Raw genomic sequence first — 15,023 nt, 5'->3', positions numbered from 1 at the left:
CTGAAAATAATAATTTATAAACTTTCTTTTCCTTCCCTTCACATATACTTTAAGTAAAACAAAACAGAAACAACAACAAAAAACAGACTTAGGTTTTCTATATTTATACTTTCAACTTCCCTTATTCCTTGAGCAGCTTCTATCCTAGGCAGGTGGATAGCACCAGTCACTGACAGGCAATGACTGGCAGAACTCCACAAATCAAGTGACTGCTGTGTGAAGGCAGAGGCAAAAGACTCCCTTTTACAGGCATCAAGCAGCGACTCTGAACTGAATATTTACTTGATGTTAACAAGCTCCAGCCCCCAGAAATTTCCTCATATCTTTTTATGTAGCTTCTCAAATGGCAGCCTGATCAAAGCAATCTAATATGGCTTAAGTGCCAGTGGTTGACATTCTTCATTCTTTTATTGCTTTCCATTTTTATCTACATAAAAATTGGTGATAACTAATATCCAGTTGATCTTTTCATTCTGGTAATAAAATGATAATACAAAGATCTTATTATCTACTCCAGACATCCATCAAAGTACATTTTTCAAAAATATACTATGCGAAGTGTTTCTTCCCTATACCCAAGTCAAAAGCGAGGTTAAGTACTTGTCCTTAGATGCCCCTTCTCTCCAATACTTGGGCACTGGACTGCAAATAGGAATTGAACTTCAGCCCTTGATGCTTTCTTCACACTAATGTTATACATAATTTTGTTATCTCTGCCTCTTAAATACACTATTTTCTGTGAGAAGCCAAAAGTACTTGGAAGGTCTGCTCAAATATTTTTTTTAACTCCAAAGAGTTTTTATTCTTCTAAGAAGACAAGAAAAAAGATAACGGAAGAAACAATACTGGAAATGGAGAAGTAAGAAGAGTGAATCTTAATAGAAAGAAAGGAAGTGCGGGTGGGTGGGAGAACATACAAATGTAATAAGGCATAAAGAATGCCACATAATGCAAACAAAACAAGCCCCAGAGATCATGAGTTTATTAAATCTATTTTTATATGGATGCAGAAGTGTCCCTGAGGACGGGTGTGGTGGATCACGCCTGTAAACCCAGCACTGTGGGAGGCCAAGGCAGACAGATCACCTGAGGTCAGGAGTTCCAGACAAGCCCAGTCAACATGGCAAAACCCCATCTGTACTAAAAATACAAAAATTAGCCAGGCATGCTGGTGCATGCCTGTAGTTCCAGCTACTTGGAAGGCTGAGGTAGGAGAACTGCTTGAATCTGGGAGGCAGAGGTTTCAGAGAGCGGAGATTGCACCACTGCACTCCAGCCTGGATGAGAGAGCAAGACTCCATCTCATAAATAAATAAATAAAATAAATAAATAAATAAAATAAGCGAAGTGTCCCTAAGCCTTCCAGTGGACAAGAAGGTCATTCTGTAATTATGCCATTGATTTGGAAAAACAAAAAGAATAGAAAGCATAACAAAACCAAGAAACACAAAAGCCTCCCTGAATCCACTGCATATTTAAAGTAGTTACTGATATGACAATTAGGACTTACCTACAGTTGATAGGAGCAAGTTTAGTTTTCAAAATTTCAATGTATTTACACCTCAAAAGATTATAGGTCTAACAATTTTTAAGGTTACCAGAAGAAGAGAGAAAGAAAAAAATGACACTCCTTAATCATGCAGTACATCACAAAAAAGGCCAAATTTTCAGAAAAAAAAATACGTAGAAACACATAGCCTAATGAGTTTGGATGTATTGTTTGGAATTATCGGGCACCAAACTTGAAATTGAGACCATCATTATAACTCTGAGATTGACATTAGGCTATGTGCTTTGGCAGATATAAAGAATGCAGAATGAGACTAATGTCCTGTACAGAACCTACTAATAATGCACTTGAGAAAATTTCACAAGCAATAGAAAATTCTTTTTGCATTCTTTATCATTTTTAAATGACTTACTAAAGTCAATTAATACTATGGACCAGGCAAGAGACTGTAAAACAGTCATCCTCTCATGCAAATAATTCCCGTGCTAGTCACAAAGGCACCTTGTTCAATATGATTTAAGGTTTCAACAATGATTTGGTAATATTTAGTTTTTGTTAGTACAGATTTCTTTGATGATTTTTAAAATAGTCTACAATTTGTGTTCCTTTGTTAATTCAGATAGTTTTTTCCTTTTTACGTTAAAGAATGTGACTGTACACTCCCTTCCCATCTACCCTTATTAAAGTATCCTTCATTGTCTAAGAAAGAAAGAGGAGGCAAGGGTAATCTGATTGTCCTTCTATTCCTATCCTGGACAGAGGAGAGTGGTGAGCCATGGATAATTCATTTCTGTGCTCACCTTGCAGCCCATGAATTTGGAGACACTGACCTTAATCTAATCCCAAATTGCAGATAAACATATTTTAGCAATGGTATAAGCTAATGAGCATCAATAAACTGAGATTCGTCTGGGATTGTGTGCAGTCACACTCTGTCTGTAATCTGAAAGATCGAAACATACATTTGGCAGTGAAATGGCCATTATTCAGAGAGACAGCTTTTTAAAGAAAGTACCCTATCTATAGCTGAAAATAAGCTTTCTTATTTTTAAATGAAAAGAGGCTCTCTTCTTCCATTTAAGGATGCTTGACAGCTTTTCTTCCCAAGGAGGGAAATGGTAGCAATAAGGAATCTGACAGAGATAATACTTGGAATTCAGATCTGGCCTTTCTCAGAGGAAATTTTAACAAAGGGCTGTGCCCTAGCATGTCCATGGAAAACTCTGTCACTGTATCTAAACTACTGACCCAAGAGTGGCTGAAAAGAAACATTCATTCAGGTTTGAACACATGTAGCTAGACTCTCTACCCTCCTCACCTACCACCCATCCTTCACTGGCAAAGATTAGATAGTCTGATACTACGTATATTTTCCATATAAAGTACAAACGCTGTAAACTTGGTGGTGAGGTAGGGAAAGAGAAAATGACTATAGGAAACAGCAGCACAATTTTAAGTAAAAGTAGAAAAGTGTTTCTGGGGAAGTTTCCATTCAAACTTAATAACTTGGAGTTTAATATTAGTCTTTAATGTAAGATAATCTTTTATGTTTTACTTTGTATATTTCTTGTGATAATTTTCTTAAAAGATATCAATTGAGGTATTTCATATTAATTTCACAATACAGTTGATAGCTTAGGTATGGTACAATTTTTAGAGATAATGGTGTTATCGGCTGTGATTTAATAAACGTACATTAATTTTCTCAGTCTCAGACAAACCTATGGCTCACAGAGGACACATGTAATAAATCAGTCTTTCACTAAACTGCAAGTTATACTGAGATACAGATATTGTTAATTTAGTTCTTATTGAGTACAAAATACACTCCAAGTAGAAATCACTGCTCATTTAATCACTGTGTGTTAGGTTTGCATTTTCTGGAATGTAAATTCCTCCCTTTCCTCAAAGGCGAGTCTTTTTTATGGAACTTGGGTTTCTTACTACACCTGCTCCCTATTCCCCGAATAAAACAGAGGCAAAGGAAATGAAAATGTTACCTGTTCACTGAATGTTCTTTCCAGTGACTGCTGTCAAGTTAAGGAACGTGCAGTCCTGTCCGATGTGTACACTGGAGGCTCACAATCATTAATTGAATTCAAGTATCACATACTCATTAAAAAGGGAAAACAATTCACTAAACAGCAAAAACCTTTGTCCTCAAAGGTATTATTCTGTGGAATATCCAGAGGAAAAATAAGACTGTCCTCAATACTAGAGTCTCATGATACAAGCCAAATGGCAAACGAGTCTAACAAGGGTAATTATACTATAAACATACATTTAAAAAATCATTGATATAGCCACAGAATCCAGAATCACACGTCATTTGAATAATTTTCATTAATTGCTATACTTTACACAGTTACATTTTGTAAATTCAAAAATTCATGCTTTGTTGCATGCTTCATATAAATAAAATAAAAAGTACATAAGGTAGAGGTCCAGAAAGGAATATTGTCCCCACATGGATTTTCTAAGATACAGAAGGGATCAAGAAAACCTATAGCCACAGTGAGGCACAGATCTGGCTTTGGCAGAGAATATTTGTGAGTTGCCACTTTGCCTGCATCTATGCCCCAGAGCTGAAAGCAAACTGGACCTGGTATTAGATGTGCAAAATGTGTATTCCTTTTAGGAATGCGTGGAGGAGATAGAGTTGGAGAGGAGATTACATATATTTGAAAAATTCCACTTACGTGAGAGCTTTGACAGGTTATTTTCAGGAACTATTTTGTTTGAAGTCTTTTTAAATGCCTGGGATATTGGTTATAATTTATTAATTTAATTTTTAATAACTCATCATTCTGTTACTTTCTTATTGGTGTGATTAAACAAACTCATTTTAATGTTATTTTTAAAAGAATATTAAATATATATGGATAGAATTATTAGTTGTAAGGGGCACAGTGTTTGAAACAGTATGTATTTTATTAGGAAAATGGTCTTGTTTTCTCAAGTTTAAGACCTCTATTTGTTCCTCAGAGGATGCCTTATTGCCACTTGAAAACATGGCCAATGCTTTGGGGAGTAGACTCCATCAACTCACATTCAGCATTGTTTTGAGAATATAAAAAAATTCTTTACTATGACAGTGAGAGATTAGAAATTTGTTAGAACCATTTTATTTAAATTGCTCATGACTTTGTGTTGTGATCATTGGAGATTTCTTAATGTGATCAGCAAAACCTGGAAAGGAAAAACCTGAGCATTTATGTACAGAAATAAAGAAGTTTACACTTAAGATAATGCTACAACTCAAAATAAAATCACAGTCCTTATATCCTTTCAGATTTTCATCCAAATTCAAAGAAAACTCAGTCCATGCATCTTTTCAGACTCATCAGTTTGCATGCATGTCACAGATTTGAAGGGTTTTGGTTATTTTTGCAGAGATATGATTAGGATGTAAAAATTCATCATATGAACATTCTTAATGATCAAGGAAGAACATTTTAGACAAGCAATTTTCTATGTCTATGTAAAACTTTAGGTGGGTTTAATAGTAACTCTCGAAGTAAGAGGAATTAACTATTTTTTTGGTATTTGAGTTAAAAGATAAAGACAAAAGAAAATAAGACCCACAATATTTTCTCCTATTTGGTTATGAAGAGAACAAGTGGAGTCTACAATGCCACTTGCAGTATCTAAAGGTCTATAAGGTGCTGGCACATTCTGTTACAAAACACTTGTCACCTCTTTTTCCTTATAGAGGTAGGAACTGCAGTGGGAAAGTCTTCAGCTGTATAAATTTAAAGATGAATTTTTACAACCCAGATGATGGACTGGTATACTTTAAAAGTGAGTTCATGAGTTTTATAAACACATTTCTCTTGCTCTCTCTCTTTTTCTTGACTAGCTTACATCATAATGGAGGAATAACATTTTAAAAATTTTGAATAGGCACTTACTGGAATTACAGTTAATCCTGATACAATCTAGATGGGGAAGAATAGATGAAAAATGAAAATTCATCCTTCAAGGTAATAGCTGCAGACATCCAATAAAATTATAGTCCACCCTTCCGGGGACAGACACATGCAAATATGGCCACTCCGTATCATTATTCTTTACATACTTATAAAGCCCAGATGTTTTGTTATAAAAGTTTACCATTGGAAACAACAATAGAAGGTTTTAAAAATGGCCAATTCAAACAAAGCTACATGGTGACGAATCTAAGTGAAGTAAAGAATTGTTAAATGTCAAAGATGTTTGGCTTAGACTGGCTGCAACTTTCTCCCCATCTGTGAAAGAACATATCATTGTTTTCCGCAAAATGTAAAAGTGCTCCGTCACAATGGGGTACGGTGCAGGTTCAGCTAGGCTCAGACATCTTGGACCTCTGAAATCTAATATCCCACAAAGGCCAACAGAATCCTTCAGAATTGCAGTGGTCAAATGGAAAGCAAGTTAAAATTATTCTTATCTTACCCTAAGGGTTTTTGTTTTGTTTTTAAATTTTATTTGCTTGGGCATAAAAAGGTAACTGCCAGATGTTGGCTGGATTCCATACCTTGCGTTAATTGAAGGAGGAAAGAAACAACTGTATGTTTCCTTTAGAAACTCCAGTGGCTAAGGAGCAGTCATTATTCAAGGCACACAAGCCTACGCCTCTCTTAGGAGCTAACGGTGTTATATCTATGTAATAAGTGTCATGGTTCCCTTGATTTCCCTTTCTTTATTTTCCCTTTCTTATACTTGCTTTATATAAAAGTAGCTACTATAAGAACAGAACGTCTGGTATGGGTAACACAAACTGTAATTATAGTGGTTATTTTTAAAAGACTATGTAGCATGTTTTATATTTATTTTATATGTATTTGTTGGTTTGGGTTTCATTATTTAATGCCTTTGGGGAACATAAAAAATATAAACCTAGATTCTGTTTCCATATAGCTGAGTTTGTCATGTGTCGTCAACCGCATCAGAAAAGTGGTTGCAAACAGCCAAGGACCAGCACCTACACACCTCTTTCTACAGAATGCTTTGCTGTTCGAAAATTCTCAGGAGTGTTTCCACTTTGACTAACAGCAGCTTTACTGCATGCAATTAGGCGATTTGTTTTGATTGGCTTGTAATAACCTGTCGTTGTCACTAGAGGGTACTCTAACAGAACAGTAAAGGAGAGCGCTCTGTGTTCTTACAGTAGTATTTTTTAACCTTATTATTTAACTTAATTTCACTAATATTAATTAAATATAATTATATGCAATAAGATACCAATGGAATAATTTTATATTTTATGAGTTATCATTCTGCCCAGCACAATTTGAAAATGTAGGTGGGGTTTCCACAAATGCCTTGCCTCATCACATTTTATTACTCCTTTTTTGGGGTAAATCTACATAGTTTCAAATTTTCTTTTTCTCTCTCTGTTTATTCATTTCTATCTATGTGTGTTTAACACTGTCAAAAATACAGTAAAACCTCATTAATTTTGACTCCTCTTATTTTGAAATAATGATAACACTGAAAATTTGGGCAGAATATTAATTCTTCCTTTGGTATGAGCAAAGATCTCTTAAGAAAAAAAATTAAACTCATAAACAAACAAGATTTTGAAAAGCCAAGTGTGGGAAGAAAACTGATTTCCAATACTTTATGTTGATGGCATAATTTGCATGAAACAATGTGCTAATTATAATTAATTTTTATCCAACCATTAAAATCAGCCTAGAGAGCCCTTTCCTTGATAAGACTTTCCAAACTATTATGTTTTTGAGTATAATTTATAAAAATAAAAACTGCTCAAACAAATTTTAAAATCTGCAATTCAGACTTTTTCCTAATTCAGCCTGGTTTTCCCCATAATTCATCCAGATTGGTGAGGTTTTACTGTAATGAGTCTTTCTTAATGCTACAATTAAGCAGGAAAGCATTATCTTTCTGTAGAAGAGCCTGTGTCTCCAGTGTTCTCATGGCTGTTTGCTAAGGGCCGCAGACTTTGGGCATTGAAGGGCTGTGGATCGCTGTTTGATAGCAAAATACCACCACACAGTACTCCGAAACAGAAAAGACGGGGTACCACAAAGGTGATTATTCAAAGGAGAAGCCCATGGAGTAGAGTAAGAACAGCTCTTGATCTAGATAACAAAGCAGAAATTTGATATTTTCTGCAAATCCTTGCTAAGAAGACATGTTTTTATTTATCTGCAAGGATGTCACCTACAACCAATCCAAATGTCAGTGAATATATCAACAGAAAATTCAGCTTGAGGCAACCTCAGGCTTAATAATTTATACTTTCAATTAACCTCACTGACAGACATGGCTTCTCTTTTAAGAACCCTCAGTGGTAGAAATCACAAAACAGTAAGTTATGTTAAACATAAAAAATAAAATAAAAAATAAAAAGATGCCCCCAAAAACCTCAAATTACTTTAAATGATGGAAATAAGACCATTAAGTGTTTTAATTTTCCATGGCAAACAGGCTACTTGATCAATGTTTGCAGGCAAAATTGAACAAAAAGTAAAAAAGTGTTAGTTCAATGGGGGAAGGCAGGTTGTTACCTAGATTGACCGTCAGTTTCACACGTCCTGCGTCTAGCTCCAGGCGGAGGGTGTCAGCAGAGTCTCTAGAAGTGGTTGCCATTAGAATGCCATATGCACGCTGGGATCGGAACCGTAAGGAAACATCCTCAGCCTCCGTGTGCATGACTACGGGGAGCTGAATTTTCATAAACATGCTCCCATCATAGCTCAAAACCGTTGCCTCTAGAGATGGAAAATGAATATAAGTTCTTGGATGGTATAGCGCATTAATACTTTAAAGAGGAAAAAGATCATTTATTATCATTTATTTAAGACTTCTAGAACACAATACTACAAAATCAATTCATCTTCTTCAGAAATAAACAAAATTGTAAGCTGGAAAGAGAAGTCACAGTAGAGGACTTCCCTTGTGAGATATTTGCTAAAGCCCAGAAACAGATATCAGCAGTTCCTTTTTTTTTTTTTTTTTTTTTTGTTCCCAGAGCACTTTCTACCTATAGCATTAATCATGTTGAATTTTGAGTGTTTGATTATGTGCCCCCCTTCTCAAGAGCAAAGATCACGTTCTTTTGTACAGCCACAGTGTGAGCCTAGTTTGAAACACCAGCAGAGTTGTGGATTTTGTTGTTGTTGTTTTTGTTTGGGTTTTGTTGTTGTTTGTTTGAGACAAGGTCTGTATCCCCTAGGCTGGAGGGCAGTGGCAGGATCTCAGCTCACTGCAGCTATGACCTCCTGAGCTCAAGCAATCTTTCCACCTCAACCTCCTGAGTAGCTGGGACCACAGGCGCATGACACCATGCCAGGCTAGTTTATCATTAATACTTTTTTCTAGAGATGGGTCTCCCTTTGTTGCCTAGGCTGGTCTCAAACTCCTGGACTCAAGTGACCCTCTCGCCCAGGTTCCCAAAAGGAACCTGTGCCCAGCCTCCAGCAACTTTTCAATGCATGTTTATGTATGGTAAGCCCACTGACTAGTTCTGTGAAATTAGTCAACCTTGCCTTGGCTCTGAATTATTTATCTGCACAACAAGAGGGTACTGCCAGAAGGTTTCTCAGGGCTTTGATCTGTCCTAAAAACCTGTAGTTCTAGGAGAAGTTACTGTCATCATTTTTTTTCATAATCTCTGCCCTGATAGAATTATTTTTAAAAGAAAACAAAAAAGAAATATGGCTTAACTATAGGAACTGGGCCAATACTTTACCAAAGGTGATGTTCGAAAAGCAAAAAGAAAAACTGAGATTACCAAACAACAGATAATGCTTCTTTTGAGCCATTATGTTTAGCAAGGTAATTTTTACAAAGGCTTAAACTGTTACTTCCTTTTAAGATTAATTTATAGAGGGGGAGTAACTTTAAATATTATCTATAAGCACAACCCTGGTGTCCTGAATAAGTTGTCACCCAAAGCAGTAATGATGTGCCTTTGCTATACTAAATAAGCATGGGGGTGGGACTGGGGAGCTTGTGAGGATGTTTGTTACTAAACTAAGGCAGATGGCATCAGTAGGGAAGTTGCTTAGTACTGTCTTAAACACACAAAGAAATGAATAATAATAATTAAAAAAAAAACTGTTGATGACAACCTGACGGCTTTAAGAAATAGTCAGGACTCCTTAATGTTAAGCACCATATGGTAGTGGAATATTGCAGAACAAGCGTGAATCAGTTTGCTTTCTCATTGGTTCCAATAACTCAGGATGCTACTTAATAAAGAAAAACTACCTGGAATTAAAATGAACCAGGAAATTCTCACTATTTTGCCTACTTACACAGCATGGCAAATAAGTGTGCTGATACAACTGTGTTCAATACTAGGACTATATTCAGAGTTGTGGTTTTGCAAGTTTATTTTTCAGAAAGTCAAGTACTGTTTCTATAAGACTTTAATCATTATTTGTTGTCATGATGGGATTAGGTGGGCATCCAGAACCTCTCTAAGCACTGAGTGTTCCAGGTCTCCCTGCTTAGGTTAGCTCCCTTCTCTTTTCCATCTACTTCTTGACTTAAGAGATCTCAGTCAACTCATATCCTCACCCCTCTAATATTTATTAAGCGTTCTGACTTCTCTCCTGAGCTGTAGCATTCACTGCCTATTGGAAATTTTCAATTGGAATATGAAATTTCAATTGGAATATTTCAATTGGAATATTATTAAACTCTTAATTTACTCCCTTCAAAAATGAACAAACTCAAAACGTGCTCCTTCTTCAGTCTTCTCCATCTCAGTAAATGTGATAATCCCATTGCTCAGACCTAAAGCTTTCTGATTTCTCTTACTCTCTCTGCCATGTACAATCCATTTGCAAGTCTGCAAGTCCTAAAGGCTCTAATTCCAATCCACATTCTGAATTGATTGCTGCTCACCTCTACCACTAATGTCCCTCAGACTTTGCTCTCATCTCTCACCTACACCACTGTAGTAGCTCCCTCAACCGTGTTCCTACTTTTTTAAACCTACAAAGATCAGTGTGACCCTGGCCCCAGCCCATCTCTCTGGCCTCAGCTTTAAGCATGTCCCCCTTCTTGTTCAGTGAGCTCCAGATACACCAATTTCACGATCTCACTGAAGTGTTTGCACTTTTAGATCCCTCTGTTTAAAAATGTTTCACCCCAGATCTTTAAATTGCTGGTTCTCTCAGCATTTAGGTCTCTGCTCAAATGTTACTCCAGAGAGGCCTGCTACCCCCTCCAGTTATTCAATATATATTCACCATTTCATTTTGTTAAAATGACCATTTCTTGTTTGTATAGTATTATGTGTATTTGCCCTTTAGAATACAAGTACCTTGAGGGCAGAGATCAGTCTCTCTCTCATATGCATTGCTCTATCAGTAGCAAGTGCCCCCACAATGCCAGGCCCACAGCAGAGCCTCCATAAATATTAATTGAATCAGTAATTGCGCGCACGCGCGCACACACACACACACACACACACACACAGTGAGCTAATTTCAATTTGAATACCAAGCTTACATAAATGCTTACCAAATAAATTAAGTATTTATTCTGCTTATTGCAAGTGAAATCTAATTTCAGTAATGCACATGAACGAAATATCTAATAAAGTCCACTTTGAAGGCCAAAATTGGGCTGCAGAAGATAGGCTAGGGAAGTGTCTATTTATCAAAATAGGGGCCTCATGGTTAGGCAGTGCCCTAAGCACTGATAAAACAAAATATGGCCTTTCAAAAATATAGCGGTTCTATATAATATCATATTTTTTCCAATTAGACAAAAAGTTTCCCAAATGGGAGTAAAATCCCAGTGGTCATAGACCAGTGCAAATAATCAAATTGTTGTTGCTCAAGAAATAATTAAAACCTGAGTGTAAAGTTATAGTGAATTCTAGAGAGAAAAATGCTTGTGGTATAATTTTAAAAGAAATTTGATCTTTACTTTTGTTTTTCCTAAACTAGACAATCATGACCCATATCTGTAAAGCAACAAGTACCTGAATAAAAGTGTAAAAGCCATTATCATGTGTTCAGTTACTTTGGTTTCATATAGATAAAAGGATCAAAACAGTGTTTTGTCTTCTCCTCTTTATTTAATCTCTACAACTAGGCTCTATTATTCAATAATCACATTTTTGAAATAATCATATTCTTCTGGGAAAAGTAGCTTGATTTGATTGAAAACGAAATAGGGGACACCTCCTTTAAGAAATACAGACGACTGACAATGGATCATAAATATAGTGTGAAATACAACCCAGATAAAAAAATAATCAGAATCATTAGCCTTTAACATTCTCCAAAAAGCTGCAGGACTGAAATAACATAGTAAAGTAATAAAACTAGAGTGCCCCCGAGTGTCATGTTAAATAATTCTCAATGTGAAAATAACTTGTTGATAAACGACAAATGAAAGCCTAAACGATTCCTCATAATTAGAGTTAATGTTTAATTAGACAAGAAATGGAAAATGCACAGGGTTGTAGTCTAGAGTTGCCAAATAAATGGTAAACAACATTCTGACATTTGAAGGTTATGCTATTTGGCAGCATCCTTGAACACTAGTAAAATTATTTCATCATTTAGAATATACAATAATTCTTTAAAAGGCTAATTCCAGTACAATACTTCCCACTGGGGGAGAAAACCAGTTTCAACTTTGTCTTCTATATCTCCTTCTCCCTTGTCATTAAGTTTGATAAATTTCCTTTTCTACATTATTCTTTGTTGCAGTCTAAAGTGTACACCTGTGCTCAGTTTTGCCGAAAGGCAGTCACATATTGTGATCAACGATGAAAATCAGACAGGGAGCCAAATTATATTGCTCTGACATCTGTCCCTCCATCTGTTAGAATTTAACAAACAGTATAAAGTAGATCTCTGATTATATCAATGCTCTTATTCTTACATATAACAGAATAATTTTTATATGATCAAGTCTCCACAAATTCTGTTTTATTAAAAATAAAGCAGAAGAGAAGGTGCTAAATTTAACTTTTATTCATTGAACATTATTTCTATACTACTCCTTCTTATAGGATCAATACATGTAAAACAAAATACTCTCTTCTTGTCTGACTAAGTTAGCAAGTATTTTGTTCTTTCTTATAAACTCCTTTGCTTCCTTAGGCAGGATAAACATCTCCTATAATGCAATTGCAACATAATTTTTCCATGTTGAACTTTCTAAATCCAAGGAGCTGAACATGTTTTTTAAATTACTTTGAATAATTATTTTCATAAATTATAAATTATCAATTTTTGCTCAATAATAAGAAAACAACTTTAAAAGTTCTCTTAAAAAAAGAAACTTCAAGAGTTGTCAACTCTTATTTGATCAACAACAGCCTTATGTGACCAATGTGTGTCTGGAGAAGAAACTCTGTCAAAGCCCCCTCTTTTAAATTGGAAACTCAGAGGTTCAGGCACGATCTTGTGTTAACTGAACTAGGGCATAATAGCCAGGAACTGGGCAGAAGCCAAATTTTGTGGTTTTGAGCATGACAACCATCACACATTTCCTTTGCTTTCAGGAGGCACCCTAACGTGAGCAAGAAAATTACTTCTGAAAAGCAAAGGACTCACGCAATACACATGGGTAGTCCAGTAACAAGAACCACCCAAAAATGCATACAGCCAACCTGGAGACAAAGAAATCTGCAGAAACTTCCAGCCTCCTATCAGATAAAGACGTATGCTGAATCCCAATGATGAAGTTTGCTATTAAATTCTCATTTACAAATCTACATATGCTTGCTGCCCCTTTTTCTAATCATTGCAATATATAAATATTTCTTCTCTCATCCTGGCTCTGAAAGGTCTACAATTTCTATTTTCATTTTTGCCATATGTAGTAGCGGAATACTGCCACAGGGTGGTACACCACGCATAGTTAACGGACAGCTTCCGTAATTCATGTGACAGTTGAGTGATACCCTTTTTTCAGCTTCACTTAACCAAGAGGCATCAGAACAACTGGCAGCTCTCTGAGTGATTAAAATTAAAACAAAACCTTAAATCATGCAAGTCCGCTAATCTCATATTATGCGTAACTGTATTATACCTTGCAAGCTTTGTTACATTGTTCATCCTTTTGGCAATTTCCAAAAACAAAACTAAACAAGGGGACAAACTAAAATTAGGAAGCAAAATGCAAAGAGGAAACTTATAAAGAATATACACCATACTAACTAAACTATACAGAAATAGCTAAGTTGTATTGACAATTCACAGAAATGCCGGTTAGGTACTATCATAAAGAGAATGAATATATCTGTATCTATGTGATAACATACCCGTCTACTGACCCACCTAATTGCATGACCCACAATAATAATAGCATATGGTAAGTGGTTTAATATATGATTTCTATGTTACAATTAAATATTTATATTGTTAATATTAATCTTAGAACTAATAAGTTGATGTACCTCCTTTTTAAGATAAATAACCAAAATCAGATTTCAATTTTGGGTTTCACAAAACAACCCCTCTTTTTCCTAGGAGGTTTTAGGCAAACTGAACTGAACTATTTCAGGAATAAAAAAGGGAAACAATAAATATTCATAGCTTAAAAATAGATGCCAGGTAATTTTAGGCTAAATATGTAATAAAGCAATGTTATTTGTAGCAGTTGAGGACAATGGAACAGCTCATCAATATTTTTTCATATTGATTTTTAGTTCCATTGTTGAAAATAAGTGACAAAAGGTGTAGTGACTAAAGCATTTATCTGAAAGACTGGGTCGATGGAAGAATAAGCTTAGAACTATTTGTTCTGCTATTTATTCCTTTAGCCTGTTCTGCAGATCAACTGGGACGGCTATTACCCTTCAGTTTTCTTTGAATCCTCATTCCTTTTATTTTATAGGGTGAGAAAAAAGAAAAATAAAATGTGGGTTTGCCTCCTGTTAGAAAAAGAGAGGCAGCACCTGCTCAGAACTTCAATAGGCACAGCTAAGTCTTAACAGCAAATTGGTAAATGAATCCTCTACAGTTGGTTAGGTCCTAGCCAAAGTAAGTACTTTTTCTATTAGGGTACACTTCCAGAAACGTTGGTGCACCTTAGATGATTGAATGTCAGCTTACTTTACAGAGAGGATATTGCCTCTTTTGTAAGTTGACTCAAGTGAAATGAGCAGGCTAACTTAAGTCTCACCCAGTTGTGTCAGGGAAGTTGCAACTCATAGCTTAGCTTGCCTCAAATGCTATTTCTTAGCATGGGTATTAGCACTAGAAGCCATAGGTATGTCTAATTCATGCCTCTTTTACTGTCTAATGTTCTGAAGTTAAAAACTGGGCAAAAAAGACAGCAGTTATTGTCTATAATACATCTTAGACTCATACTCTAGAGGATATTAAAGATTCAAGTTTCTATTCCTGCAATATACTTAAGAGCTGTGTCCTTTCAGAATCAAGCTCTTTGAAAAACATTAAGAGCTCATTAGTAATCCATGTCAGGTATGGCTGCTCAGCTTGCAAACAGAGTTTACTTCAGTAGAGCACACATTACGTTTCAATGGTCAGTGCAGGTTTGAGGTCAACATTTAATAAACTTTCCA

At 35.7% G+C, this 15,023-nt stretch overlaps 1 protein-coding gene across 35 annotated transcripts in view; it reads right to left on the bottom strand.

Moving 5' to 3' along the window:
- The window catches only part of NRXN1 (neurexin 1), a 1,121,298-nt gene that overhangs the window by 612,578 nt on the left and 493,697 nt on the right, over positions 1-15,023 (bottom strand). For 25 of the 35 annotated variants that reach the window (XM_054548195.1, XM_054548164.1, XM_054548166.1 and 22 more), the window contains 2 exons: positions 8,026-8,229; positions 5,422-5,448 (listed from right to left, as the gene is read on the bottom strand). In XM_054548195.1, coding sequence (XP_054404170.1) covers positions 5,422-5,448; positions 8,026-8,229 — 231 coding nt within the window. The remainder of the gene's footprint in view (positions 1-5,421; positions 5,449-8,025; positions 8,230-15,023) is intronic. The other 10 variants (XM_054548171.1, XM_024242426.2, XM_054548179.1 and 7 more) reach the window with 1 other exon arrangement.

This window comes from Pongo abelii, chromosome 12, assembly GCF_028885655.2.
Source record: "Pongo abelii isolate AG06213 chromosome 12, NHGRI_mPonAbe1-v2.0_pri, whole genome shotgun sequence".
In the NCBI taxonomy this organism is placed as follows: Eukaryota; Metazoa; Chordata; class Mammalia; order Primates; family Hominidae; genus Pongo; species Pongo abelii.
This window is presented reverse-complemented; position numbering and strand designations above follow the sequence as displayed.